The following is a 24,940-nucleotide window of genomic DNA, read 5'->3' as shown; positions in this document are numbered from 1 at the left end:
TAAGGCTATCGATCTGTGGTGTTTTTAGGGTACATACACGTAAATAAGTATGGACACCTATGAATCCCGCAATCGTGTCCGTTCATTGTACATCGTGCGGTCAGTTTTCATTAAATACTATTTTTATTTGAATTTTAAATTTTAAATTATTTTTTACCACACGATGTACGATAAATGGACATGATTGCGAGATCCCTAAGATCCCTAGGAAGGATCATTTTCCAATATATACTAGCAGAGAACACACACAACGTGTGAACAATTTCTCTTAATAAGTGTATATATATATTTTTTTTTAATTTATTTATTTATTTATTTATTTTATTTTTTATAGCCGACCCCACTTAGTGGGAAAAGGCTTTGTTGTTGTTGTTGTTGAAGTGTATATTTTTTTAATGGAAAAATTAGTATCTCATCCCTAGTTTTTATTGTTCATTGACTAAGACCTTATTAGTTCTCAAATTTTGATTCAAGTCCCTAGCATTAATGTGATAATGAATTTACATGTTTATTATATAATTTTTTAATATAAAAATTAGTAATTAATTTAGGGTTTAATACTCACACCTCTATTAAACTTCTAATTAATTTTCAATTCAAACATTTCCAAAATAATAAAAAATTAAATTAAATTAAGTTTGTACCTATTAGTTTTTTTTTTATATATAAAAAGATTCTCAATTTTTTTAATCTTAAATGTACCCATTCATATAATTTTTCAATTTTTTTAATCTTAAATGTACCAATTCTCAAATATATCAATTTGTTATATGTAAAATGTACCCTTTTTTTAATATAAAATCCATTCAAAATTTTTAATCCATGTTTAAACTTATATGGGTACATTCTTTTTCTTTGATTTGAGAATGTATCCATGTTTTGGTACAATAACTTTTTTTGTTAATTTTGGTTAATGTACTCATACATATATGTGTGTATATATACACACACACACAATATAATAGAGAGTATATTTTATATTTTATTATTTTTAATCCCATAAATTATGGGTTTTATTTAAAATCTCATTAATATAAACAATTACAAATTTTAATTTTTAATTTTTAATTAAAAAAATATAGTAACTTACATTATTACATTAATGTCAGGGACATCAATCAAAAACTAAAAACTAACAAGGTTTCAATCAAAGAATATTGATAGATAGAGACCGCATCCAAAGTGTCCCTTTTTTAATATTACATATTACTGTTTTGTCCTCTTTATGTAAATATTGTGTATCACAAGTGAGTAAAATTAGAAAATATGATTGTTATTATCTCAAAAAAAGAGGGTAAAATAAGAAAAGTAAGGATATGGTTGTCATTTTGTCAAAAGGTACAAAATTATTATTTTGCCCTCCTCATGTCAACATTGTGTATTCATAAGTGAGGGCAAAATTGGAAGAAAAAGGGGCAAAAATTTGACAAGCCCTATCCTCTTAATAGAATAGATACAGAGGTTATTAAGAGAAGAGATTTTCATTTTTTTTTATAAAAGTAGGGATTAGTTGTGGAGCACACATCACATCGAACTTTAACAATTCGAGCAGTTTATTTTTCAAGTTGCACATCTAAGATCGTCCTTGCAACATATTAGCGAAATAAGAAATATTTGAGACATTTAATTAAGTTCAAAGAAATTGACGAACAATTATTCTATAAGAATCAATGAATTTCATCATGATAATTAGACAAACAGATGATTTCAAATTAAATTGAATTTTTGTAAGAATAATTTATGAATTGAAACTTACAAAATAGACTGGTCGTAACTTTTGACGTAGAGTGGGTTCCACAATAAATTCTTATTTAAAAAAAAATAGAAATTCTTTCCTAAAGAGATTTTTTTTTCTTTTCCGAAAAAGGTAATAATTACTTAATATTATTAAATTTAGATGATTATACTAGTTAACTCAGTGACTCGCTCCCCCAGAGTCCACTACCTTGAATCTCAACCAGAAGAACGAATCTCTCTCAGCGCAGAGAGGGAGGGAGGGAGGGAGGGAGAGAGAGAGAGAGAGAGAGAGACGATGTCCATGGCATTGAAACTCACCATTTCACCCGCCTCTCGTCCCCCGTTGCCGACGCTCCAACTGTCACATTTCCCTCCCCGCCAAAACTTGAGCCTGAGTGTGCGTGCCTCCTCCCCGGGCGCCACCGTCATCGGCACAAATCAGAGCTTTCTCTCCCCTCCGAATCCTCCCAAGCGGGACCGATCTGTTACTTCCAAGGCCGGTTTCCAGCTCAATGTGAACGCCCCTCTTATCTCTGCTCATGACCAATGGGGCATCTGGACGGTTCTCTTCGCCACCGGCGCTTTCGGTATCTGGTAATCCCCACAACACCCTCTCTCTCTCTCGTCCTTCCCAAACAAGGGAAAATTCAGCTCAGTTCAGTTGAGCTCAAAAAATTGAGTCCTTATATTTAATTTTTGTTGTTAAAGGTCGGAGAAGAACACGAAGATTGGGAGCGCATTGAGTGGGGCGTTGATGAGCATATTGATCGGACTTGCAGCCAGCAGTTTGGGAATCATTTCTTCGAATTCGCCGGCGTATTCGATTGTGTTGGAGTTCCTGCTCCCGCTGGCTGTTCCGTTGCTTCTGTACAGGGCGGATTTGCGCCGCGTGGTCAAATCAACCGGCGCACTTCTCTTGGCCTTCTTGGTTGGATCAGGTACTCGGAAAGTCATGGCCTTTCTAATTCTTGTGTACTTGTTTAATTATTTGTTTCTTTCTTTTTAAATTTTGATGATTTGCATTGTGGAAATTGTAAATTGAACTAATTGGAAAAGAAAGGAAGTTACTTTTATTCTAAAAAACAATGCTTGGCTACTCGGCAAAAATGAATTAAAACTAAGATCGTTTAGTCAATCTATTATAGCAAATATATAGACGGTTCATAATGCTTTTACCAATTTTGTTCATCTGTTTTTATGCAGTTATGACTAAGGAGTCCTAGTTTTAATTGACTTTTTCCGGTGAGGATCTTTACAGAGTGATTCATAATATGAACGATTCTACGATTATTTCATGACATAGAAATTGTTAGTACACGAATATATGCAACGATTATTTCATGACATAGAAATTGTTAGTACACGAATATATGCAGCCATAAGAATATGTGCTCAACTTGATGCGGGTTTTTGGTTTTGGTCTTTGCTTCCTCTTGATTTTGATTTCTTGCCCCTTTGTGTGTACCATAGTTGCAACAACAGTTGGAACAGTGGTGGCGTATCTATTGGTGCCAATGCGATCGCTTGGTTCAAACAGTTGGAAAATAGCAGCTGCACTCATGGGCAGACATATCGGTGGAGGTAATGTACTTACAACTTTATAGATTTATGTCCTCACACGAACAAATTGAGCCTATTTGGTTGTGCGGACTAAGTATTTGCAATTTGTTTTATGTAGCTGTCAATTATGTTGCCATATCTGAAGCTCTTGGGGTCTCTCCGTCAATTTTAGCGGCTGGCCTAGCCGCAGATAATGTCATTTGTGCTGTATATTTTTCAACATTGTTCGCGTTGGCTTCTAGAGTACCTCCTGAGCCTCCAGTATCTGGCGATGGTGTGTAAATTTCTACCTTGTTATGGCATAATTGTGGGATATCAAGGTGGATTTGTTGTTGGTTAAGCTTCCTTATTTTGAATGGATGCATTTGAACATATAGCCGGAAGGAACTTGTGGCCACTAACAGATACTCGAAATCTAATTGGCAGGCATTGCAAAGGATGCAGACTCTGAGCCTGCAAACAAGCTTCCTCTGATACAAACTGCTACGTCCCTTGCCGTGTCCTTAGCCATCTGCAAGGCTGGCCATTACGTCACGAAATATTATGGAATTCAAGGAGGTATCCTTCCAGCTGTGACAGCCATTGTTGTTATTCTGGCGACTGTGTTTCCTAGACAGTTTGCGTATCTCGCACCAACTGGTGAGGCTATGGCTATGATCCTAATGCAGGTAAGGAACATTCTCGTCTTCTCTAATGTAGGTCTAGCGGGCGGATGTCTTACACGAACTGACTTGATTTTGGCAAACAGGTATTTTTTACAGTCGTGGGAGCAAGCGGGAACATATGGAGTGTGATTAACACCGCTCCTAGTATCTTCTTATTCGCTTTAATCCAGGTTGCTGTTCATCTTGCTGTGATACTCGGAATGGGAAAGCTATTGGGGTTTGACCTAAAGCAGTTGCTTATAGCGTCGAATGCCAATGTTGGAGGCCCTACAACAGCATGCGGAATGGCTACGGCCAAAGAGTGGCCTTCTATGATTGTTCCTGGTATTCTTGTCGGCATTTTTGGCATTGCGATCGCAACTTTCATCGGCATTGGATTTGGGGTTGCGGTTCTAAAATACATGTAATGTGAAACTTTCCATTGATGATTAGCAGAAATGTTTCAAATCTGTAACAAATGTGAACAAGGCAGACAATAGGGGTAAGTTGGAAGATATGTAGATAACTCACCACCATGTCTGGCATTGCAATATACATGTATGTAATAAACCAACGGAATCCTAGTCATCGTATATATGGTGTGTTGTAGGATCGTAGTCTGCCACTAAAGCTTAATAGAAAATTTTATAGGATGACAATAAGGTCAACAATGCTTTGTGGCATAGAATGTTGAGCTGTCAAAAAGAAACATGCAATGGAGATGAGGATGTTTCATTAAAGTGCGGATTCACGAGAAATGACAAGATTAAAAACGAGTATGTCAGGTAAAGTAGGAGTTGCTTTAATTGAAGATAAGATAATAGAAAGTTGGTCAAGATGGTTTGGAAACGTGAACAGAAGACGTATAGATGTTCCGCTTAGAAGATGTGACTATAAGACGGAGGCGGGGACAAAAGGGATAGCGGAAGACCTAAGAAGACTTGGAAATAGACTTTAAGAAAAAATATAGAGTACTTAAAACTAACGGAAAAATTAACACAAAACAAAGTGTATGTTTAACAGAAAAACTTAAAAAGCGTTGCTGAATTTAGATACGAATTCTGAAACGGCATTTTTAGTAGGTGCTTTTGAGGAAGCAAAAGCACTTGCATTTAATGAAGCGGTCTTGAATATTCATAGGGCAAACATACTAATGATTAGAAGTGATCCACAAGTGCACTGTTCATCAGCTCACAATCTGCCACGTCATCCTCAACTGCAAAAAGTACCAAATAGACCAGAGAGGTTCAGAAGAGCTCATGCACTGAAACCTCCGTCCCGAAACGTTAATGGCTTCTCTCCCCGTCACATGGCCGTTACTCCACCTTCCCGCCACTCCCACTCCATCACTCTCACCAGTCAAACGAGTCAAACCCAACCCTTTTCCGTCTCACGCCGTTAATGGAACGCTTCTCTTGCCGTTGACTCGTCCTCGGAGCCGCAAATGCGTCCAAGCGACAAGGGTAATTACGTCACAGCTCAGGCAGCCTATCGTCGCTCCGGATGACCACTGGGGCTTATGGACCGCCCTGTTCGCCACCGGTGCTTTTGGTCTCTGGTAATGCTAATACCCCCTTCAGTTTTTTTCTCACATTTTAGTTACTGTTTGGTTGCCGAGAAAATGTCATCGATCGTAGAGAAAAAGATTTGAGCTTTTGGTAATTCACTGCATGGAAATCATACTTCTAATCAATCCAAACATGCCCATGTTCTTGTTTGACACCAGATAATACAAATTATAATTTCTTTTGATGCCTGTTCACACTTGCTAATTACATATATCCGTTTGGTTGCCGGGAAAATTTCATCGGTCGAAAGAAAATGATTTGAGCTTTGACCAATTCACTGTCTGGAAATCATAATTGCAATCAAACCAAACATGCCCATGTTCTTATTGGACGCCCGAGATTCGAGAAGAGAAATTTTTATTCTGTGTTGATGCTGGGAAATGAGATTTTTGCTAATAATGAATGACTTGATTTGAGCTTACATTGAGCGAATGTATATTTGTGGATTCAATTTCAAGGTCCGAGAAGACGAAGATTGGTGGGATGGTGAGTGCTGCCCTTGTAAGCACTTTGGTTGGGCTTGCAGCAAGTAATTTTGGCATAATTCCTTTTGAAGCGCCTGCATATTCCATTGTCTTGGAGTTCCTTCTACCATTATCTATTCCATTGCTATTATATAGAGCTGACTTGCGCAGTGTGATGCGGTCCACGGGGACTTTGCTCTTAGCTTTCGTGCTTGGATCAGGTAATATTTTCTTGCTCGTGATTCTAAACGGGATCAATATGTTGAGTTTTGACCGGTTTTTTTGTATGAGCTAGTGGCATTGAAGTTTCATACTGATTATTTGTAACTTCATGTATGTAACAGTTGCGACTATGGTTGGAACTCTCGTGGCATTTCAAATGGTGCCCATGCGATCACTTGGTCCAGATAATTGGAAAATAGCTTCTGCTCTCATGGGTAGCTATATTGGTGGATGTAAGTGTCTTTGGAGATGTCAGCTTATGTTTATGGATATTCAGTAAACAGATCGTATGATTGTAATACGTTTCTTGATCTCTAAGTAGCAATCTCATCATCGTCAGTTTGGCCAGTTATAATTTGAACACTCAAGCTGCATATATTCTCTTACGGGCATTTCAAGGGAAAGGAAATCAAGGATTCTTGGATCTTGGTATACTTGGAGCTAACCAATACACAAGAAAAAGTAGCCTTTCTGTCTGTCCATGTTATCATGTCTATTAAATGAACATGTTATGCATCCTACAACTGAACACATGATTCTACGTTTGTCTTTTGAAGCTTAGTTTTGGTGCTTCTGAATCGGTGTGTTTAACCGTACGAGTTTATATAGTTATGACTAAAACGTTTTCTTTCTCTTTTTTCTGTTTGGTTTATTGCTGTAGCTGTTAATTATGTTGCGATTTCAGAGGCTCTCGGTGTTTCTCCATCGGTCATGGCTGCAGGAGTAGCAGCAGACAATGTTATTTGTGCTCTGTATTTCATGGTGTTGTTTGCCTTGGCCTCTAAAATACCTCCCGAGGCCTCAACATCAACTGATGGTATGAATTTCTCATCCTGCGTCGAACTTCTTTGGCTGATGATAATTTTTCGTTCCCTGTTATTATCTAAAGGCATGCCAGCTTTAAATAATCTTTGCAGATATTTCTAATTGGCAGATGTTTCAATGCAAACGGAATCCAATTACGACAGAAAGCTGCCTGTTGTAGAAACTGCCACTGCTCTTGCTACATCGTTTGTGATATGCAAGGCTTCCACATATCTCACAGGATTGTGTGGAATTCCAGGAGGCAGCTTGCCAATGATAACAGCCGCTGTTGTCATATTAGCAACTCTTCTCCCGACACGTTTCGCTTACCTTGCACCTGCTGGGGATACCGTTGCTTTGCTTTTGATGCAGGTAACTGCAAATCATTCTTTCTATCTTTCTATCAAACTACCTATCTAAATCATTTCTCTGTTGGTCCACATTCAGTTCTAGTATGCGTTTTGAAACGATATTGTTTTTACATGGGGCGCTTCGCAACAGGTATTCTTCGCAGTGTTGGGGGCTAGCGGGAGCATATGGAATGTCATCAACACCGCACCTAGTATCTTTTTCTTTGCTCTAGTTCAAGTGACCGTCCATCTTGCCGTGGTACTTGGATTGGGAAAGCTATTTCACTTGGATTTAAAACTGTTACTCTTGGCTTCCAACGCCAATATCGGAGGGCCAACGACAGCAGGCGGCATGGCCGGGACCAAGGGATGGGATTCTTTGGTTGTTCCTGCAATCCTTGCAGGCATATTTGGAATTGCCATTGCAACATTTCTTGGCATTGGTTTTGGAATGATAGTCCTCAGACGCTTGTAGAAAATGTAGATTACATATTCTAACCGAGAACAATGCCATTCTAGGATTTATACAACTGACTCACTTAGTGGGATAAGGTTTGGTAGTTGTATCCAAACGGGAAATCTTTGAGCTTAGGAATAATTAATTAATTAATAATGAATGTTGACCATCAAATATGATGTATTTTTTGCAATAAGCACGGAGACCATGGATAAAGAATTCTGACCATTAATTAAATATTGATTAAAACAATAATTATTCGATGCGACAATCACATTTCTGCATAGTATTACCAATCTAATGACGTTATTATATGTGTCTGTTTATAATATCACATCCAAAACATGATTAATGTACTGATCTTCTGTTTATGTCAACTATTTGTACCACCTGTACTACATTGCCCGAATTCAGCCATTGGTCAACTGTACTTTCATTACGCCCTAAAAAGTCTACTCTTCTTGCTAATCTAGACACATTCCATATGGTCATGCAAGTACAGAAACCAAGATATAATTGAAATTTTAATATGCGAATTAATTTATCAAATCGATTTCGAGTATCCCGAAATTGAAATTAAAACTTCTCACTTATAAATGAAAAGGAATAAATTAGTTGTCAAAAATTAAATAATTATGTTCACGACAGACCTTTTTCTGAGGCTAGAGTCTAAAATCATTTCATATGGAGAAGTTATTGAATTATTGGATTCGAGTGGGAACTGCTATTCACTTTAAAAGTTGTTGTGAGTTCTTCATAAGACACTTGAAGTTAACTGACACTTGCTCTCGTGTAATAAAATTTCATTACGTCATTATGCACTCTTCACGATTCACTTGAATTTATCTGATAATTTTTCTCATATTAATCCCAATGTGCATTCCTAATATACTTACATATCACTTGAATTAATTTGTAAGTATTTCAAAGTCCACTCACTAGTTCATTGTACATTGAATTGGCAAATTAAAAGTAGCGTATGATGACTTTTTTGGACTGTGAATAACGCTACCTGATATCGTCACGTAAGGCGTTTACTAAGGAGTTGTAAATGGGAATGAAAAATGCCTCTCTCCTCAACCTTATGTACGACTCTCGCCTATAAATTGCTTTAGTTGCACAGCAGAAGGTTGTATTTTTCCGAATAGCTAAGCTTCTCACTGACACTCCTCTCAAACGGCAGGATGAGCAGTCAGATAGTAGTGTTAATTTTAAGGTTGATTTTCCTTGTGGTGTTTCTTGGATGGCTTATGATTTGGATTGTGCTGCCTACAAAAACCTACAAAAATGACTGGAAACCCAACTTACAAAGCAAGCTCAATTCTACATATTTTGGAGAGCAAGGTTTTTTCTCTTCCTTAATTACATTTGCTTGCTTAATCAATTTAATTAAGGTTGATATTATGCTTATAAGTTCATAACATAACCTTGTGTTGTGTCATGTAATAATTTACAGGGGTTAATCTTCTGCTCTTCTCATTCCCAATGATGTTAATAGCAGCTTTGAGCTGTGTTTATCTCCATCTCCAAAACAAATCAACTAGGTCGTCATCCTCCACAAGGTTTAATACTATAATACAACTTCTATACAATTTATAACAAATGATAATTTCGTTAATATGCTCATCGATCTTGACTGGTGCAGTACTACCACTACCGGCGTCATTACAAAACGATTAGCCTTTTGGAAACGTCCGGTAATTGTGAAGGCTCCTCTGGGAATTGTCACTGCAATGGAGCTTGCTTTTGGACTCATGTTTGTTGCACTCTTGGTCTGGTCTCTTACCAATTACTTATATGTCAGCTTCGGCCACCTCCATATGCATTTGCCTGGCGAGAAAGTGTAAGCATATACATATATATCCTTTCTTACATGACTTTTAAAAGAACGATCAATTAATTTTTTTATTCTCTTGATTTTAGTCAATTAAATTCATGTTAATTAAGATTAATTATATGACAGGTGGGAAGCGAAGTTTCGAAGTGTGTCATTGAGATTAGGTTACATTGGGAACATTTGCTGGGCACTTCTCTTCTTTCCTGTAACTCGAGGATCATCGATTTTACCTCTCTTCGGGCTCACATCTGAGTCAAGTATTAAGTATCATATTTGGCTCGGCCATCTCTCGATGATCCTCTTTGCTGCACATACCCTAGGGTTCGTCATCTACTGGACCATGACTAATCAGATGGTTCTGGTAATTAACTAATTCAATCATCTTTTTTTTATCTTTAATTAATTCATTGTCTCAATTAATCTTGTATATAGCTAATATCTTTTATCTTAATTTGGTTGTATTATGCATGGGATTCATGAAAACGATTGTCTTGTTTTCTAGTTGTGAGAAGAGAATATGCGGAATTATGTTGCTTTATGTATTTCTTCTTGTTTTGTAGTATACTGTGGAATATCTAGAGCTTGAGAATAATTTCAAAAAGGAAGAGATTAGAAGAATTGAGTGGTTCAACTTAAATTCGACATCATGTCGATGTCTAGGTATTGTAGGCTGGTTGGCAGGAATCATAATATGGAAACATATATAGATAACAAGGACATGAATTAGGGAAGATATATTTCTTTTTGGCATTTTTCTCATACGTGATTTCTGCACCCATATTCAATTCATGATGATGATATATTCCTAACCAAATGACTTCATGCATCATGATTTATTTTTTATTATGTATATATTTTCCTCTAAGTAGTACTGCATAGTGGTGGCAAATTAATCTATTGGGTTGTTAATGGGCATTCATTAAGACCCGTTTAATTTGATACACCATATATAATATATGAGTGAAATTGCTAGTGATGATGATGATGGTGTAATGTGAAATCAAATTAAATGGGATTTAATGGGTACTCATTAACAACCCAATAGGTTGATTAGCCATTGCTTTTGACTTGCGTACCAACAAGAAGGAATGCACATATCTCACTTCTTTCGATTAACATTATTCATCATATAAATTTCATGAATACTGCTATATATTCACCTAGTCCATCGGATATACATGTGAATGCAACTTCATCTAGATTGATTCGTCGACATGATTAACTCCATATACAAATGGCGGTAATGCTAAAATTAGTTTTCATCGTCAATAAACATGACAATAATGTGGATAGCACCACCCTAAACAGGGAGTGCTATTTAAACACCAATTTTTTTTTCTTCTACATACCCTTATTAATTAATTGATTCCATCTTAACAAGGAAGAGAAATATCACCAAATGCGGGTTGATCAATCCGCATGGTATCGAAATGAATAGAAAATGGAGCTATTTAATATACAGGCAAGCATACATATATTGCAGCCGCTCACATACGTTTGTATAGTACAAGAACTACCAGTACTAGCACTCTCTGTCCAACTAATTTACTACAAAATTACCTAATTAAGCTGTTGTGGTCAATCCTTTAATGTGTGTTGGACATTAATTAATTGCAGCTGCTTGAGTGGAGCAAAACCTATGTATCAAATGTAGCTGGGGAGATTGCAATTGTGTTGGCAATGGCCATGTGGATCACAAGCATTCCTCGCTTTAGGCGTAAAATGTTTGAACTTTTTTTTTACACCCACCATCTCTACGCACTCTACATCTTCTTCTACGCACTGCATGTCGGTGCTTCCTACTTCTGCATGCTCCTCCCCGGCATCTTCCTCTTCATCGTCGATCGATACTTGAGATTTTTACAGTCGTACCAACGAGCTGGGTTAGTCTCAGCTCGCGTTTTACCATGTGGTACCATTGAGCTCAACTTCGCCAAGACCCAAGGTAACTAATTTTGCTCTAGTCGTCATTAAATACGTTGAGTTCATGTCACGTGCTGGAAAATATCAACTTTGTTGTTAACCCATATTATAACTCATGGATCAGTAACATTATTAGCTTTAAGCACCATTAAATATGTATGTCACATTTATACTTCTCACATAGTGTGTATATATCTGTCTGATTATATTGTACGCTAGGTTTAGAAATATCAGCTATTATACCCCAGCTAGGTTTGGAAAATATTAACTATATACTCATATTATAACGCATGAATTAATAACGCATTTATCTCTAACCACCATCAAATATGTTGCACTGGTACGTGCCACTGCCATGTGTTAGGTATTAGTTTATTAATATTACATCCTAACATTTGAAAATATGAATGTATATCCACTTATATTATAAAACGTGAATCAGTAACCTTGTTTTTATTTTTTATTTTTTTGTTTCAGGATTGGATTATAATCCCACTAGCATCTTGTTTATAAACGTGCCAAGCATATCCAAGCTGCAATGGCACCCATTTACAGTGACTTCAAACCCTAACATGGAGCCACACAATCTCAGTGTTGTTATCAAGAGTGAAGGAAGTTGGTCTCAAAAACTCTACAAGCAACTGTCTTCAAATGTGGATCATGTCCAAGCTTCTGTCGAAGGACCTTATGGCCCCATTTCATCTCATTTTCTAAGGCACGAGGCTCTGGTGATGTTCAGTGGAGGCAGTGGAATCACTTCTCTCATTTCCATAATCCGTGAAATTATTTTCCAAACCACCAAACCCGATTCCCATTTGCCACGTGTACGGCTCATATGTGCCTTCAAGAACACAGATGATCTGTCCATGCTACAACTCTTGCTTCCTATTTCTTCAACCCCTTCCGATTTTTCCCATGTAGATTTGAAAATTGAAGCCTATGTCACCAGAGAGACAGAACAGCCGCCGGCATTGGCTTGGAAGCCCATCCAAACAGTGTCCTTTAAGGCCGACCCATTGGACTCACCCATTTCTAGGGTTTTAGGTCCAAGCAGTTGGCTGTGGCTTGGTGCAACAATCTCGTCCTCATTCGTCTTGTTTCTCGTTACTTTGGGACTTACCACTCGTTTCTACATTTACCCGATTGACCACAACACTGGTGAAGTTTATCACCAGTCTTTTATCTGTCTCTGGTACATGTTTTTGGTCTGTTCTTGTATTTTGCTGGTATCTAGTGTAACTTTTCTTTGGTGCAAGAGACAACTAAATGCCTTGGAAGGGAAACAAATCCAAAATGGGGAAGCGCCAGCTCATGAAATAGAACTTGAAGGCCTTCCACATCATCCTGAAACCCTAATTGCTCAAGCCACACTGGTGCATTATGGAACAAGGCCTGATCTCAAGAGTAAGTTAATTAATTATCTCTCTAGTATTAACGACCATTGTCATGTTTACTTCTTGTAGTAACACATTTTTGGATAAGTGATTAATTACTGTTTCTGTTTGCAACCCAGAAATTCTGTTGGCGTCCAAGGGATCTGATATTGGAGTGTTGGTGTGTGGGCCAAGGAAGATGAGACATGATGTTGCCAAAATCTGTTCATCTCGTTCGGCAGATAATTTGCACTTCGAGTCCATTAGCTTCAACTGGTGATGCATGCCTGAACTACCGTTGTGTGATATAATTCAGCTTGTATTAATTATAACGCTCAAATAATTGTCGTTCAAGAGATTTGCTGAAAGATTTGCTTTCAGCACCTCTCATGTCGTCTTTAAAGATGTGTAAATGTATATAAAATGTTCATGGATTTGTATTTGTTTTGGGTGGTTGGAAATAAATTAGTACTAGATTTATCATAATATGGAATCTACATATGCTCTAATTGTACAATTAATGTTAATTACTATGTAGCCATCAGCCATGGCACTTGATCATTTGCAGAAAAACAATGAGGTTTATAATAAAGGAATATTCATATATTTACATGCACCTACCTAGCTACTCACTCACATATCAGAGAACCCCTCAAACCTTGTAACTGTTATTTATGTACTGTTTTTTGGCCGGTGGGAATCAAAGTTGGGAAGTGTTGCATTAACACTAGGGATAGTTGGGAGCATTTGTCTAGCCTCTCTTTTTCCCTGTGAGCAGAGGATCTTCCATTGTGCGGGCGGATCATTGGCCTTGCATCAGAGGCAAGCTTCAAGTACCATATCTGTCTAGGGCATCTTGCCATGATGCTCTTTTCGGCACACGGTTTATGTTTCTATTGGGGGAGCACAAACCAAATTTCAGAGGTAATTAAATTTCCGAAGCTTCAAAACACTATTTAGAAATGAGCCATTCTCACTATGAAGCAATTTTTTCGTGCTGGTGTAGATGTTGAATGGAACAAGGAAGGTGTTTCGCAAGATCTTTGAGCTCTTCTTATACACTCATCATCTCTACATTGTCTTCCTTGTCTTCTTCGTGTTTCGCGTGGGTTTCTCCTACGCTTGCATAATGCTGCCGGGCTTTTACCTCTTCCTGATTGATAGGTTCTTGCGTTTCTTGGAATGTCAGCGTAGAATTCGCGTGGTTTCAGCCCGTGTTCTTCCGTGTGAGGCTGTTGAGTTGAACTTCTCCAAGAGTCCAGGTGAGAAAACAAAGATGATCAATCCTACGCCCCAAATGAGCTCTAAATAAATACTACATCGAGCTTTCCCATAGAACTCAATTATTCTCCAACAAGCATGGTGTTTGTAATTGTATCAGGAATTGTCATCCTCTGTGCCCGCCACCCGCCTAGAGGTCTCAGTCGAAGGACCGTAGGGACCCGCCTCAAGCAACATGCTAAGGTGCTCACATTGTAAACCATTTCCCCAATATTTAGTATGCCAAATGTGTGTGCTAATTTGACTGACATGGTGAAAATGACATGCCAGTGCAGGCACGACATGATAGTGATGGTGAGCGGAGGAAGCGGCATTACTCCATTAATCTCCGTCATCCGAGAGCTCCTCTTCGAAGCCAATAGCTGAGGCAGCGAGGCTCCAAAAATTCTCCTAATATCGGTTTTCAGGAAAACACTAGACCTCACCATGTTGGACCTCATCCTCCCCGTTTCGGGCACAAACCTAGACATTTCTTGCTTGCAGTTGCAAATTGAAAGCTTATGTGATGAGAGAGAACCCATCTCAGAATCCTACAAACCCCTCCACACAATTTGGTTTCTGCAGTTCTAGGACAAAACAGCTGGTTCTGGCTCCGAATGATCATATCATCGTCTTTCGTTATCTTTCTTGTGCTCATGGGAATCCTCACTAGATATTGCATCAACCCAATTGACCACAACTCCAAACGTGATATTTTCCGACTCAGCTAGATCTGCCTTGAACATGTTATTTTTATGCCTTTCTATAGCATCTGCAACGGTAGTTTTCTTGTGGAACAAGAACATAGCCGCAAGGAGATGGGGCAGATTCAAGTCCTGGACACACCAACTGCGACGACTGCTTCTCCAAGTGGGCGGTTTTCCGTTGCTGAGCAAGAACTCGAAAGCCTTCCTCACCGGAGAAAGATTAGGGCTTTAACATTTGATTATTTTTGTTGGGATACGATTTGAGAGTGAAGGTTCAAGTATTGGGGTTCTTGTCAGTGGCCCAAGAAATACGAGGCAAAAAGTGGGCTGCAATTTGTCATCTGGCTTGGCCTACAACCTACATTACCATTCCAAGAGCTTCACTTGGTAAACCTCAAATACAAGAAAAGGAAAATGTTGTCATGGATGATTGAGGACCTGACCTACCCGCGTATGTATGTCATTGCGTCCAAACATTAATTTGAGATACCGTCACAGCAATATAAGTGACACTAATTTGAAATACCGTCACAGTAATATTAATGCATGTATACGAAAATTAATTGGTTCGAGAAAAGCAAAGGAAAATTATTATTGAAGAGAAAGTAGAGAGAAAAAAGCAAACAGCAATAACAAGGAAACGAGAGAAGCCTTTAAAAACAAAAAAGCTTGAGATTCTTCACTAATCATTTAAAAATGCCTAAAACAAAAAGAAAGGAAAATAAATTCAAGATGAAGGAAAGCAACATTAGGCCCTAACCTAAAAAGAATTTTGCCTAAGCGCAATCAGAACGGTAAGAGTAGCTTCCACAAGCAGCGCCGGCCGCCGCCTGGGAAGAGCACGAATATTTCGACTTAACTATCACCGGAAAAAAAAATCGGAAGAACTCTATCCGCCAGAGAGTAACACATCGATTTGATGAAATACCGGCAGGGGTGATGGAAGATTTCTCCTTGCGAATAACGTATGTTTCAGTTTAAATGAGTTGACCTCCGGCTTCTCCACCAGAAGCCGGAGTTCTAATACAGAGTCAGCACTGGAACCTTAATTTACTCTCCTCTTCGCTACTTCTCCTACGTAAGCTTCTCGAGGCCGCCTCTCGGCCGCCCTATGGTCAGATTCATCGTAGTTCTGCGTGTTGTGAGATGCAAAACGATCTTCATCATAACGGTACTGACGCACACCACCATCTGAATCAAAACGCCTCACGCGATGAACAATCTCATATCTTCCATCAGGTTTCCTTCTATCATCATCACTACCTTCGTATCTACACTCCCTTCCACCACTGGGCAACTCAGAGTATCTTGCAGGACGCATCACGGGTTCAGAGTAACCATCTTGATTCAATCTCCGAGATGAACGCTCTGAGTCAAACCTCTGTCCTGGCTGGAACCGTCTTCCGGCAAATCTCCCGCCCCTGAAATTGTGATCTACACCTCTATGTGAATCATCAAACCATCTGGAATTCTGTTGTGGGGAAAACCGACGCTTTGGTGGGGACACGAACCCTACATCATACTTGCCTCCGAAATTTTGCCTTTGGAAAGGCACCCTCAGCTCCATATTAGAATCAAACCTATAATCAGGAGACCTGCTACCACGATGTCTTGAAATATCATTCCGTTCTCTCGGTAAACCCCATCCAAGAGGAGAGCGACTTCTGCATCGAGACTGGGGCTTCTGGTAGGGTCTACTATAATATATAGGTCCTCTGCCAGGGGGTGAAGTGCTTTGTTCTCTCCTGGGCATTCGTCGTGGCACATTATAAGAGCATTCGTTGGGATCATCGGGTATGGGCCTGTGGTACTCCTCCCTGATGCCTCTGTTAACCCCTTGCGGATATCGTCTAAACCTCCGTCTATCAGGACTTGTATCTCTCATAGGTATCATTCCCCTATGTATGTTGTGTGCATCATTCCTTTCAGATGGCGATGATCTTCTAAACGCGGGATGATACGAACGATTTGATGAAAAAGTAATAGCTTGCCTGCGAACACGGTTGTGAACTCCTGCTGCGTCTGAAAATGTGACGTCTGATTCCATCTCATAACCATGGTTCTCAACAACAATTCTTGGTCTAGAGCGTCCAGAACCAAAGGAACCACGATAAGTGGGTGATTCGCGGCGCTTGGAATCCCAATAACTCCCCGAAGAATTAACCACACCTCCGAAACTTTTACCCTGCATACGTGAATCAGATTTTTCCCTTCCCATGGACTGATCGGAACCAGCTTCCTCAGAGCGAATAGAATCAAAGTTGCCCAACCTGACGCAAACGAATAATTAGTAACCAAAATAGAAAAACCAAAGTTGCATTCAAGAGAATAAAAGAATCAATAGAGTTTACCTCCTCCTTCTTGCACATTCAGTACCCATCTTATTTGAGGAGTCAGATGCCATTGATCCAACCACGTTGGCAGGAGAATGTTTGGCATCATGACAATCGAAGCTATTAACAGCATGTCTCCTTACAGTGCACCCCTCAATTGCTTCTGCAGTTCTGTTTGAAGAAGCTTCAGAATCACCAGGTAATTGATCAGATCCAGAAGTTTTCGTCTTCGAGCCAACGGAACATTGTCTCAAAGCATGTTCATTTTTCTCACACGTATTATCAGATCCTGGACTCAATCCTCTCACAAGCTTCATGTTACTGTTAATTTTCCTCGACTCCCCAAATAATTCAGTTTCTCTGCATTCAAGTTCCATTCCAACTTTCCCTGATACAGAGTCATCAGCAGCTTCACTGTCACATGTATCAGAACCATAGTCAACACATTCAACTTCTAAGTCATCAATTTCATTCTCCTCCCAATATGGTACATCTGACTCCCTCAGCTCCCCATCTTCATACTGAGAGTCGTAACCAGCTTCAGGTTCCTTAGTGTTTCCCTCGCCAACCATGTGATCATTATCATCTTGACGAGTATTCAAGTCATAATCATCACTGGAAGGATCTTCAGTGGCTCTACCCGAGCTACGTGAGGTACCTTCACCATAGTGGCATTGCTCAAGAGAAGACCCAGCAGTAGCTGCTGGATTCATCATGGGATTCCCTGAAGGTTTATGCACTACTTCCGCAGAACCATCATTTGGCAGAGAATCAACAGTATGAGTGTCAGAGGCTGCTTCTACTGGCTGCTTTGCAATTACAGTCACCAGAGATCGGCCTTCTCCAACAGCTGCACCAGATGCAGATTTATCATTAGAATCATGTTTGGAATGGTGAATAGCCACATCCTCTGTTTTAGCTACAGGCTGAACATCCAGCTTGGAATGGTGAACAGCCACATCCTCTGTTTTAGCTACAGGCTTGACATCAAGTTTGGAATGGTGAATAGCCACATCTTCTGCTTTAGCTACAGGCTTGACATCAAGGAGAACGGGAGAGAGTGACTGACAGCTTTCCACACCCTTCGTCTCTTCCGGAGATTCTGGATCATCATGGACGCTAGATGTTGCACCAGAGCACTTCCCATCTTCATCTAGAACAGTGCCTTCAATCTCACAAGGTGCCCCCTCTGGCACACAAGCTAAAGCAGGGTTTTCAACCTTAACACTCTCTGAACAGACAGTTTCACCCAGTAGTTCACCAGAAGCAGTATCTCCTGTCATATGCTTAACAGGAAAGCTGGAAATCGGTGTTTTGTCGGTCTCCTCAGACACAGGGCATGTGACTGCGATGCCACAAGGAGAACGATCAATGCATGCATCCACACTGGCATCCTCAGAGGAAGCTTTTGCACTGCTACCAGAATCTTTTGAAGATCCCAAAGCATTATCAGTAGAAACACATTTACCATAACTCAACTCAAACTCAGGGCAAAGAGAAGGATCAATGCATGCATCCACACTGGCATCCTGAGAGGAAGCTTTTGCACTGCTACCAGAATCTTTTGAAGATCCCAAAGCATTATCAGTAGAAACAAATTTACCATAACGCAACTCAAATTCAGGGCACGCTTTCAATCCCTCTTCCTCATTGTCAGACATGGGCTTCTTCACTGTGCTTGCAATGTCATTCTTTGCATCTTCCTCCTTTGGTATCTCATTAGCTTCTGAAGCCTGGAAATTTGCACCACCCTGCTTATTATCCATGGAGATATCATCTGCAGCAGTTGTTTGAGGATCAGCAATCGCCATATCACAAGGTTCCTCCCAAGCATCTATACCAACATTTAGGTCCCAGTGGAACCTAACATCTTTTGAGGAGCTGGATCTTGCTTCTGCTTCGTCCTGTGCTTTGGTGGTATTAATCCCATCAGCCTCAAAAGAGGAGCTCCCTACCTTATCTTCTCGTCGTACATCTTTAGGGGATGAATGTACTGTTTCCAATGACGCACTACTTTCTTCCAAGATTGCAGAGACTGATGCATCTCTTGCTTCTGAAAATTCTGAAGCAGTTCTCATGACTGTTGAAGAAGTTGACGCATTGGTGGTTTGCTCCAAGGGCCTTGCAGACGTTGATGCATCTTTTGCATCCCGAGATGAATCTTCACCCACTTGATTCTTCACAGCATGATTGATATCATCATTTATGCTGTTGTTGCAGGCAGCAGCTGCCAATATCTCAATACCGGAGAAGTCATCCACGTCACCAGGCTTTTGATTTGTCACCTCATTCAAATTCTCAATAACACCGCTACCGGCTATATTATGGCTGACCCTAGTCAGGGTAGACGTATCACTCCTTGTGGGATGCTTTTTGCCAACTGATTTTGCACAAGACTTATGACCTGAAGAATGACGGCCATCCAATAGTGGTTTGTTGTCTTCAAGGTGTGGAGGGGGTGATGGAGACCGGACCATAAGTCTCCGTTTCTTAATCGGTACATGCTCAATTTTGTCACCCAATCGTCTCCCACATACAGCCACACCCTGCAAAACAGACAATTATATCAGCAACATGAAAAGCCTAATCAGATAAGCACTCTTATTAGAAAAATTGGTACAAACAAACAACAAAGGAAAAATCATGAAGTATTAATCAGATATGCACTCTTATTAGAAAGAATGGTACATACAAACAACAAAGGAAAAATCACTAAGTATTAACCTTGTCTGATTCAGAAACTGTTGCTTCTGATGCACTTCTAGCACTTTTCTCAGCTAGCTCTGCACCCAATTTTTGGTTTTTGTCAACAGGTTTCCTTGACCGCCTTGAAGAACTCCGATAACCCTTTGAAACCTTCCAGTTCAAGTCAGGACTAATAGATTTTGTAAGTTCTACACGCACTGTATTCATCATGCTTTGACAGAGAGATGTACTCCCATCAACTGTTTGTCTGCCACCACAAGTTCTGCACAGTGCAGTCCTTACTTTCTTTCCACTTTGCACCAGAGAGGTGGTACACCCCCAGTGCAAGCACAGAAATGAGTCTGCAAACCAGAAAAGGACATAAATATAACTACTCGGTCTATAAGTGCCAAAAAGCTTCGGCATACATGGTAAGAAGGTGCAGGATGAAAAACTGAGACGTTTCAATAAATTGTAGAAACTATAAAGTAAAAACCATCAGAAATCCTAGATTCTTACAATGCTTTGGTTTCTGATGAGGACTCTGTAAGAATTTTTCTTAGAACCCTCCAAAGGAAATACGTTTTTGAAGAGTTTTCTGCCTAATGAACCTAAAATCAGCAAAGATGAAGATCAGCACAGAAACTAGACCATAAACAAGAAACAACGATAATCATTGAAACAAAAGCAGATAAACAAATCAAGTCTCAAAATCTTTAACAATGTTATTGAGCCCAAAAGATGATAACTATACTGCCAGCATAACCTCCAGAGGCCATTACCTTGAGGCAGATCGTGTTAACTAGTTTTGGAGGACTGCAAAAACTCCCTTGGTTCAGAATGTCGAATTGAACATTAGCAAGTCGCTAATACTCGAAATCAGGCTTCTTTTTGTAACCATAAAGTACTAGGACAACAAAAATATTTCTTCTAACATCAATCATTCAAACTAGTAGACTGAGTTTAATGTGCCCAAAAAAGAGATTCAGCACAAAAGTTTTTTTCCTAACAAGAAATTCAAATTGTCTTGCTCATTATCACCAACAACAAGAGCAGGCAGTCTCTGGGCCTCGAAAGAACTAAGATTTACGACAGACCCACAAAACTTTTGCATAGTAGAAACAAAATTCTTCCAGATCTTGTGAAGGTTTCTTCGATCGATACCGATGGGCACATACAGGATGAATCAGTAATGGAATGGTGAAGTTCTAAGGACAAGGGGATTCTGCTAAAGAGCAGATCACCCATAACCCATCACAGATCCAGCCATATAAAACTAAAAACTATACTTTTGTTCAGATTCCCTATCAACAATTTTATCAACCACAGCAAAAGCATGGCTCCCGGAGAAAAGCCCAACTACTTTATTCCTCTACTGCTGACGGCGAAAACTTTCAATCCAAATACCAAGATTTGGCAGCCACAGTCGATCGAAATCGACATCAGAAGACTCGGAGATCTCGGCCCTATGCCTCTACCTATGGTTATACAATCCTAAGAGCCCATCAGGACCAAGCTCCATGACATCCAGTCCAGTCCAGCGGGACAACTTGAAGAAAAATCTGCAGTCCTTCAGGATCAGTAATCGGACTAGTTCCTTATCAAAGACAGTGACTACAGAGCCCAATAAATCGGCGATTTTCACAAATCCAGAGCCGATCAGAAGCCTCCTCATCGTTTCGCTTCGCAGTCCTTGATGATGATGATTGATGATTGATTGATGATAAAGATAAAATTTAACCATAAAAAATGGCGAAACGCAAATTATCAAAAGCTTTTAGGGTTTTCAATACCTGATTCCTTCAAACTCTCAACAAATCCGCCGCCGCCTCCGCCGCCGCGGTGGTCTCAAAACGAATCCAATCGATCAACAACGAAGAGATTCCGTCACCTCACAACATCAAAATCCTTCATAACCTCGCCGAAGGAAAGCGATTCAAAAAACGGTTTTCGAATCCGATTTCTTCTTCTTCTAGATTTCAATCAGAGAAGACCAGTTTCAGTCCCGATCTTGATCGTTATATATGGGCCGCCGATTATCGGTCCCTCGGAGAACAGTCGCTGCACCTCGCCGCCGCCGATTAATTCCCCTTTTCTTTTTTTTATCAATCTTCGCCCTACTTCTTCTTTCTTGTTTGGATGGGAGAACACAGATGGGAGAGCACTCTCGCACCACGTATTTATGGTGGTTCTTGTGCCGAGACTGCCCTCCGCCTTATCTTTTGTTTCCCAAAATACCCTTGTATTTCTTGAAATTTCAAAAGAAAATGGGAATAAAGAAAAATCAAAATCGAAACACAAATCTCGAAGTCAATAGTCAAATAATGGGGCCAATTTCTTTCGGAATTAAAGGCAATTTTGACTTTTGGATATTTGTGAATTTAGATTTTTGAGTAAGGATCGGGATTCTCTCGTCTTTTAATTTTTTCATATTTTTACTATTTTTTTATTTGAACGCATGCGATTATAGTATGTTAATTTTTTTATAAAAAGAAAAATGATACTCCAATGAGTACAGGACCACCCATAATTTATATTAATTTTTTATCTTGGGAAAAATAAAGTTTGTTTTTACTTTAGACCAAAAAATATTTGGCTCCTGGTACGTAAAAACGAGCAATTCTTCCTTATTGCTGAATCACACATTAAAATGTGTCCAAATCTTTTTGTGTATGGAGTCGACTAATGTCATTTTCTACAATGATTTTCATACTTCTTCTCTTATTTGATTACTCTCATCAGCAAGTTAGGAATCTTAATCCCGTTTTAAGAATTAATTGATGGCATATTTGTTAAAAAATTAGGAAAATCATATATCACAAATATCGCAATTTTTTAACTTAATTGACGGACAATCGAGATGTTTGAATTAAAATTAAACTACTAAGACCTATTCCCTTTCCTTGTATTATATGTAATCCCAACATCATTTAAGATGTAAGAAACTCTGTCACATCATTTTAGTTATTGTATCATGAAATTGTCTTGCAAAAAGGGTTATGTATGAGTGACCTTTTATATTATTATTTCTTTTATAAATTGGAATAAAAATTGATGCATCGGTTGAAGGGTGAGAAATTTATAAGTATTCAAAGTAATACTAAACAAATTACGATACTGAACTATCACGGAATGACTTAATAGTTAGGAACAAATTTTATATTACATATTATGATTCGATTACTAATAACACAATAGTGATAAGAGAAGGTTAAAATGCCTGTAAATCTTCTCAATTCCAAAAAGACAAACTACAACGGTAAAATCACCAGTTGATTTTTTTTTTTAAGTTACCATACGCAATACATAATGAATATCATATTTTGTCTTAGAAAACAAAACTAATTAGATTCTCATTTAATTAAAATCTGAGGAAATGTGTTTTTGGTTACTAAATTCCACAACCCCTTTACAAATGGAAGGATTTCATTGGCCAGTGAAATCCATCTAAATCTCTCCATGTTTTCCACTCCAAATTCCACAATAAAATGTATAATTTAGTAAAAAGAAAAAGAATAAAGAAAATAAAAATTAGAAGAGGAAATTTCCTAAACATCTCACTACGCATTTTTTAACTTTTTTTCCACGGAAAGAACCCCAACAACCGCAAGCACAAGCCCAGTGGGCCCCACTCGCCCCGAAATGTCTACAAATTATTCTCTTTCCACTATCGTCCAAAGGAAACAGCCAACTAGCATCTTCCAACTGCGGCCCCCACTAAATAAGAGAAATTGTGTCACACTGCCACGTGATATTACGATACTTGAATCTATCAACTTCATCATTCGAAGAGTTCCTTTTTTTCTTCTATTCTTTGAACAAACGATAGGATGGGGAGGGGATGTGTTTAGTTTAGTAATAGGCTAGCAATAATGTGATTCAAATTCGTCGTTGGCGAGAATCGAACTTACGATTTCTCACTTGCAAATTAAAAGAAATATTACTAAACCGTAGTACTAAGTGACTTGTCCGAAGAGTTCTTTGTTTTGAACACTCATCACATGGTTGTTTGGCCAAGGCTCATCAGGTGGCACCAAAAGACGGTGTTTTGGCTTAATGCATGATGGCCCTAAGTAAGATGTTCTTATAACTTGTTTAACGAAGTAAGTTGCACTCTACAACTTTACCGTATCATCCAATCATATAATAATATCACATGACGATGTCGCTATCTTGCTAAGAATTCTTCCACCAAGACGGACTCCACAGTCAACAAACCAAACTCCACAATCTGCAACCCCATTGGTGAAGCATCAAATCGCTTCCACCAAGACGGACTCCACAGTCAACAAACCAAACTTCCACAATATGCAACCCCACGGTGAATCATCAAATCGCTTTCGGCGTAAGCAACTAGTCCTCCTAAAGTTTTGACTTTTGCTGCTGAGCCCCTAAGATCGCTTTCGGTGTAAGCAACTAGTCCTCCTAGAGTTTTGACTTTGCTTCTGAGCCCCTGAAATTTGGTGCTTCAAAAGTTTGTGCCCATATTTGTATTTATTTTCTACTTTGTGACAAAAAATAAAACTGAATCGGGCAACCCGCTTTGAAAGGAACATCTGCAAGTATTTTAAGAAAGGGTGATGCTATCCCTTTTCACTTTTTACACAACTCGACGATCGGAAATTAAGAGGTCTGTATGGAATGTAAAAACGAGTGTGTAGACAACACCAGCTTTAAGAAAAAAACAATTTTCTAGAGAATCAGATGGCCACACCCATATACCAAAGAACAAATGTACTTTCTTAACAACGCATCTCAATCAGCCTCCAAAGAGGGGAAGAATCAGAAACCAACCGAAACCGGCGTTTTACGGCGAATGGTATGCTACGTCAATTGGTGTAATATACTGTAGGGTATAAGAAGAAAGTATGGCAGAACAGACCACATGTAGCATCTGTCTTGAACAATATCGGTTGGATGCTTGTGTTCCAAGCGAAACCTGAATCTTGGTATGACTTTGCAAGAACGGCAACTTCCTCGGCAGGGTTACCAGTCATCAAGCATCTTTTAATCCCT

The 24,940-nt window shown here is 39.1% G+C and overlaps 4 protein-coding genes and 1 pseudogene across 6 annotated transcripts; 4 read left to right on the top strand and 1 right to left on the bottom strand.

Moving 5' to 3' along the window:
* Positions 1-1,905: 1,905 nt before the first annotated feature.
* LOC103406559 (uncharacterized) lies at positions 1,906-4,534 on the top strand. Its single transcript, XM_008345546.4, has 6 exons — positions 1,906-2,331; positions 2,446-2,675; positions 3,208-3,318; positions 3,416-3,571; positions 3,724-3,965; positions 4,046-4,534. Exons 1-6 carry the CDS (start codon positions 2,033-2,035, stop codon positions 4,367-4,369), a joined length of 1,362 nt encoding a protein of 453 aa, XP_008343768.1. The 5' UTR covers positions 1,906-2,032; the 3' UTR covers positions 4,370-4,534.
* Positions 4,535-5,051: 517 nt separating this feature from the next.
* On the top strand, positions 5,052-8,002 carry LOC103406560 (uncharacterized). Its single transcript, XM_070820365.1, has 7 exons — positions 5,052-5,335; positions 5,397-5,499; positions 5,968-6,194; positions 6,318-6,428; positions 6,857-7,012; positions 7,130-7,371; positions 7,501-8,002. The coding sequence occupies exons 1-7, from the start codon at positions 5,095-5,097 to the stop codon at positions 7,822-7,824; spliced, it is 1,404 nt and encodes a 467-aa protein (XP_070676466.1). The 5' UTR covers positions 5,052-5,094; the 3' UTR covers positions 7,825-8,002.
* An 818-nt stretch (positions 8,003-8,820) lies between these two features.
* LOC103445220 (ferric reduction oxidase 4-like) lies at positions 8,821-13,425 on the top strand. The gene is made up of 7 exons (XM_029104026.2): positions 8,821-9,150; positions 9,263-9,368; positions 9,452-9,649; positions 9,770-10,004; positions 11,261-11,588; positions 12,044-12,970; positions 13,080-13,425. The coding sequence occupies exons 1-7, from the start codon at positions 8,991-8,993 to the stop codon at positions 13,217-13,219; spliced, it is 2,094 nt and encodes a 697-aa protein (XP_028959859.1). The 5' UTR covers positions 8,821-8,990; the 3' UTR covers positions 13,220-13,425.
* Positions 13,426-13,945: 520 nt separating this feature from the next.
* Positions 13,946-15,273, top strand: LOC103445229 (ferric reduction oxidase 2-like; annotated as a pseudogene).
* A 285-nt stretch (positions 15,274-15,558) lies between these two features.
* Positions 15,559-22,079, bottom strand: LOC103443018 (uncharacterized). 3 transcript variants are annotated; one of them, XM_008381810.4, is made up of 5 exons: positions 20,707-22,079; positions 20,444-20,535; positions 19,964-20,286; positions 17,258-19,785; positions 15,559-17,176 (listed from the first exon to the last, which is right to left on the bottom strand). In XM_008381810.4, exons 3-5 carry the CDS (start codon positions 20,153-20,155, stop codon positions 15,952-15,954), a joined length of 3,945 nt encoding a protein of 1,314 aa, XP_008380032.1. In that variant the 5' UTR covers positions 20,156-20,286; positions 20,444-20,535; positions 20,707-22,079; the 3' UTR covers positions 15,559-15,951. The 3 variants fall into 3 exon arrangements, with proteins under 3 accessions (XP_008380032.1, XP_008380026.1, XP_008380038.1); XM_008381804.4 differs by having other exon boundaries at positions 21,718-22,079; XM_008381816.4 differs by lacking the exon at positions 20,444-20,535 and having other exon boundaries at positions 21,718-22,079.
* Between the last annotated feature and the right edge of the window lie 2,861 nt (positions 22,080-24,940).

Source organism: Malus domestica, chromosome 01 (genome assembly GCF_042453785.1).
Source record: "Malus domestica chromosome 01, GDT2T_hap1".
Classification (NCBI taxonomy): domain Eukaryota; kingdom Viridiplantae; phylum Streptophyta; class Magnoliopsida; order Rosales; family Rosaceae; genus Malus; species Malus domestica.
Note: the sequence above shows the minus strand (reverse complement) of the source record. Positions and strands in the feature narration are given on the sequence as shown.